The sequence below is a fragment of the Orycteropus afer genome, unplaced genomic scaffold (genome assembly GCF_000298275.1).
Source record: "Orycteropus afer afer isolate SDZICR_OR568_19922 unplaced genomic scaffold, OryAfe1.0 scaffold00246, whole genome shotgun sequence".
Taxonomy (NCBI): Eukaryota; Metazoa; Chordata; class Mammalia; order Tubulidentata; family Orycteropodidae; genus Orycteropus; species Orycteropus afer.
Genome location: NW_006921833.1, coordinates 3,658,365 through 3,663,242, shown reverse-complemented (window position 1 = coordinate 3,663,242; position 4,878 = coordinate 3,658,365). Strand labels below are relative to the sequence as shown.

At 41.3% G+C, this 4,878-nt stretch overlaps 1 protein-coding gene across 1 annotated transcript in view; it reads left to right on the top strand.

Annotated features, from left to right (window-relative positions):
* The window catches only part of NFXL1 (nuclear transcription factor, X-box binding like 1), a 111,231-nt gene that overhangs the window by 69,470 nt on the left and 36,883 nt on the right, over positions 1-4,878 (top strand). The window contains exon 18 of the mRNA XM_007949445.1: positions 4,363-4,432. Within this exon, the coding sequence (XP_007947636.1) occupies positions 4,363-4,432 (70 nt within the window). The remainder of the gene's footprint in view (positions 1-4,362; positions 4,433-4,878) is intronic.

The window sequence follows — 4,878 nt, the reverse complement described above, 5'->3', positions numbered from 1 at the left end:
AATGGGGTTAATCATGAGAGGGGAAAAAAAAAGAAAAAAAGAAGGTGTAAACAACCTTTTAAGTCATGTAGTGCAGGTCTAGAGAGTTTTTGGAGTTACTAGAAAGCAGAACCTCTTCTTAAGCCCTTGGAATCTGGTAGAGCGCTATCTCTTTAGGTTGTCTCTAGCTGCTGGTTATGTGTTGATTTGTTTTGTCTTGGTTTTATGGTTTAATACTTCGAAAAGGTGAAGCTGGTGTGTTTTATTTTATTATTGATTCAGGTGTGTTGGGTTGCTCTGCTGTTTTCTTTTGTGATGGTAGACTCAACGTGTGTAGTATGGATATGTGTTTCTGTTTTTCGTAAAGAGGGTTTAGAATTCGAAGTGGGAATTTATGGTAATTGGCTGAATATGGTTTCTTCTATTGAATGAGTGAAGTTATTGGTGGAGAAGGTGGGAGCAAAAGAAAGAAAGCTTGGTGTTGCTAGGGTAAGTTTCTATGGCTTTGAGTAGGCTATTATTGATGATGTATTTATTTGCAAGACTGCGGCTCAACCTCAGGAAAGATTCCTATTGTTAGAGGGTCGCAAATTTGTGCCAATTTCAGGCACACTCAAAGACCCTACCTTCACGGCCCCACAGCACCAAAGCACAGCTCCAAGGCAAAATTTGTGGGACTGCACTCAGCTGCAGTGTCTTTGCTCTCTGTGCTCCGTTTGCCTGCGGTGCTGACGCAATCCCACCAGACCACTAATGGCTGGCTCTGGAGTTTGTGATACCGCCCACCTGCGGCGCCAAAGATTTGCGCAGTTTCAGCTTTGTTGGAGTCGGGGAAGTACCTGCTGGTAACGTACAGTCCCGATATCCATGACAAAGAAAAGCACGGTGTCTCCCAGTCTGACCCAAGCCTGCTCTGTGATCTGATGGGAGGGGAGGGAGCTAGCTTTTCTGTCATAACAGTGAGATCTCCACCTGAATCTCAGCAGTGGTGCCCATGCTTGCCTGCACCCAGATGACCCAGACGACCCAAATTACCAACAAAATCAGCTGCTGGAGGCAGGTCTCTGCCACTGCCCACTGGAATATTTAGTGGTTGCTGGTATGCTGTTGGTATGCCTTCTTGGCTCGGGGATCTCAGGCGGCCGCCCTCACCCGGCAGACAGTGACTACCCCAGGAAAGTTTGCAATGGTCTCTCTCGGGTGCCCATCCGTCCTCCGCCAGTAGCTCTTTCCTAAATAATCTCCCTGTGCCTTTCCTCTAATTCTGCTCTTCTGTGTTTGTTGCACTCTGATTCAGTGAGCTGTTCAGAGCACCAAAGTTCCTAATTCAAACTGTTGTACCTAGTTTTCAAAGTCCTTAGATGCCAGAGGGAAAAAAAGCGTGCTGCTCACTGGCGAGACTCCCTTTTTTCTCAAACTACTTTTTGAAATCTTTTCAGCTCTTTTGTATCATCATTGCTTCCATTTGTTTTATCTACTTTCTGTTCAAGGACAATTTTCAGAGTCTCTTCTGACATCTGTTTTGGTCTTTTCTTCCCTTCCTGTCTCTTCAGTGAGCTTTTGTTTTCTTCATGGGTAATGTTCTTGATATCATCCCACAATTCCTCTGGGTTTTGGTCATTGATGTTCAATGCGTCATATATATTCTTTAGATGATCCTTAATTCGGGAGGGATGTATATATATAATCAAGGTCATATTTTGGCTCTTGTGGACTTGTTTTGGGAACTCTGGTGGTGTACTGCCTAAGGCATTTGACTGCTAACCAGAGGCTGGCCTTTTTCAAATCCACCAGCCACTCCTTGGAAGGAAGGTTGGGCAATCTACTTCCATAGTGATACTGCCTCAGAAACCCAAGGTGGGGGTTGCTGTGAATGAGGTTTTTTTTTTGGACTTGTTTTAATTGTCTTCAACTTCAGCTTGAACTTGCATATAAATAGTTGATGGTCTGTTCCACAGTCAACTCCTGGCCTTGTTCTGGCTGAAGATGCTTAGCTTCTTCATTGCCTCTTGCCACAGATGTATTCAATCTGATTCCTTTTTACTCCATCTTGAGAAGTCCATGTGTATAGCCCCTGTTTGTGTTGTTGAGAAAAAGGTATTTGCGATGAGTAAGTTGTTGATCTTGCAAAATTCTATAATGCGATCTCCAGCATTATTTCTATCACTGGGCCATACTTTCTGACTGCCAGTGATTCTTTGTTTCCAACTTTTGTAGTCCAATTACCAGTGATAATTAACACATTCAGACTGGAGAAATTGATAAAAATCTTCAATTTCCTCATCTTTGGCTTTGGTGGTTGGGGCATAAATTTGAATAATAGTCATATTAATGGGTCTTCCTTGTAGGCGTATGGATATTATCCTACAGCATTGTACTTCAGGACAGATCTTGAAACACTCTTTGTCACAACGAATGACACATCATTCCTCTTCAGTGTGTCATTCCTGGCATAGTAGATCATATGTTTATCTGATTCAAAATGGCCAAAACCAGTCCATTTAAGCTCACTAATGCCTAGGATATTGATCTTTATGTGTTCGATTTCATTTTTGACAACTTGTTTTCCTGGATTCATACTTCATACATTCCATGTTCCGATTATTAGTGGATGTTTGCAGCTGTTTCTTCTCATCTTGAGACGTGCCACATCAGCAAATGGACGTCCTGAAGCTTTTTTCCATCCACATCATTGAGGTCGGCTCTACTCTGAGGAGGCACTTCTTCCCCAGATGTATTTTGAGTGCCTTCCAACTTGAGGGGCTCATCTTCCTGGCACTATATCAGACAGTGTTTCAGGGCTATTCAAAAGTCTTCCAGTAGTATATCAGACAGCATTTCACTGCTATTCATAAGGTTTTCACTGGCCAGTTCCTTTAAAGTGGATGGTCTCTTTTTTCTTCCGAGTCTGTTTTAGTCTGGAAAGTCTGTTGAAACCTGTCTACCATGGGTGACCCTGCTGGCATTTGAAACACCAGTGGCACAGCCTCTAGCCTCACAGCAACACTCAAGCCACCACAGTACTACAAACTAATGGATAAGTTTGTCTTCGTTAGCTGTTCCAAACTGCTCCCCTCATTTCCTCGTCTCCTGCTCCCTGCTTTCTTACCTGGCCTGCCTCCAGGGTGTTCCACACACACAGATACCCGCCTTTGACTGTGCCCGGGCTGGTTTACTGTGGACCTGTCCCCGGAGTGCTCCACTCACATAAACACTTGCCTTCTACTGAGCCTGGGCTGGTTTACTGTGGCTGTCCCCAGGGCATTCCACACATACAAGCATCAGATAACATTATGGGGAGTCATGGTATAAGTAGTACATTGCTTCATTATGTAGCTGCCACTGAATATCATCATCATCAAGGAGCTCTGGTAGCATAGTACCTAAGGCACTTGACTGCTAACCAGAAGGCTGGCAGTTCAAACCCACCAGCCACTTCTCGGAAGGAAGGTTGGGCAGTCTACTTCCATAGTGATATTGCCTTGGAAATCCAAGGAGGAGGGGTCACTATGAGTCAGGGCTAACTCGACAGCACATAACAACAACACTGAAAATCATGGTCCAGCCGAGTTGACACATACTTTGGGACACAGTTCAATCCATGACATGACACATGCCGTGATTGTCAATTGTGGTTCTGTTCCCTGGTATTTGTGACTTTTTCTGGATTACTGATTTGAGTCTGATATAGAAACACAGACTGAACGTCTTTCCGATCTTAATTGATTTCTAATATGAACAGATAACTTATCCAGAAAGCAACTTTGTTATTAGAAAGTTTGAAGTAAATTAAGTCATGATTTTCATTTTCTATTTCAATGCTTTAAGAATATGAAAATGGCTGCTCTATAAGGAAAGTGGGAGCTCTGTTGGAGTAGTGCCTAAGGCATTTGACTGCTAACCAGAAGGTTGGCGGTTCAGACCTACCAGCCACTCCTTGGAATGAAGACTAGACAATTTACTTCCATAGTGATACTTCCTTGGAAACCCAAGGAGGGGTCACTATGAGTCAGATCTGACTCGACAACAGGGTGTTCTTTTTTTTAAAAAAAAAAAAAGGAAAGTTACAAGGGATTATTAAAGAGAGGCTAGGTACAGATGATATTTTGTATGTGTTTTGTATTCACTTCTTGCATCGATTGCCCTTCTGACATTTGATTTGTTGGTAGAAGATAAAGGGGTGCATGGTGTGAGCTAACACAACAGTTTAATAATCTGATGATAACTGTTACAGAAGGATACAATTAAAAATATTTCTTGAGGAAAAATGAAATACGTAAAATAATTTATGGCTATTTTTGCAGTTGTGAATTACTTTTAGAAAATTGTGCTATAAAATGAACTTTGATAAAAATCTCATCAAAACTTCTCTCCTATTTTTAGAAAAATAACCACAGCTGATGTAAATGAGAAGAACCTCCTCAGTTGTTGCAAAAATCAGTGCCCTAAAGAGGTGAGCTTTGATCAGCTTTTTATGTTGTATTCTTTGGACATTGTTTCTCTTGGATTTGCACTTTTTCTTTTGTTGTTTGGTCAGTATGGATTTTGTTTTGTATTTTTTATACAAAAATAAGTGGGTCCAGAAAGGAAATGTGATTGATGTGTGTAAAAATATAATACATGTAATTAAGGTAGATGTACATTTCTGTAAAATTTGAGAATACTAGAAATAGCAATGACCTTTTAGAAGCTTAAAAAATAGATTTAAAGATAACTTACTACTCATTAGTGTTAATTTAATGATTATCCCCCAAGTGTGATACAGACTTAAGATATAAACAGAGTGTGAATTTATAGTACAAAAAAACAAAAACAAAACACTCACTGCCATTGAGTCGATTCTGACTCATAGTGAACCCCAGTGGGTTTTTTTTGATGTGTGTGTGTGTGTGTGTGTGT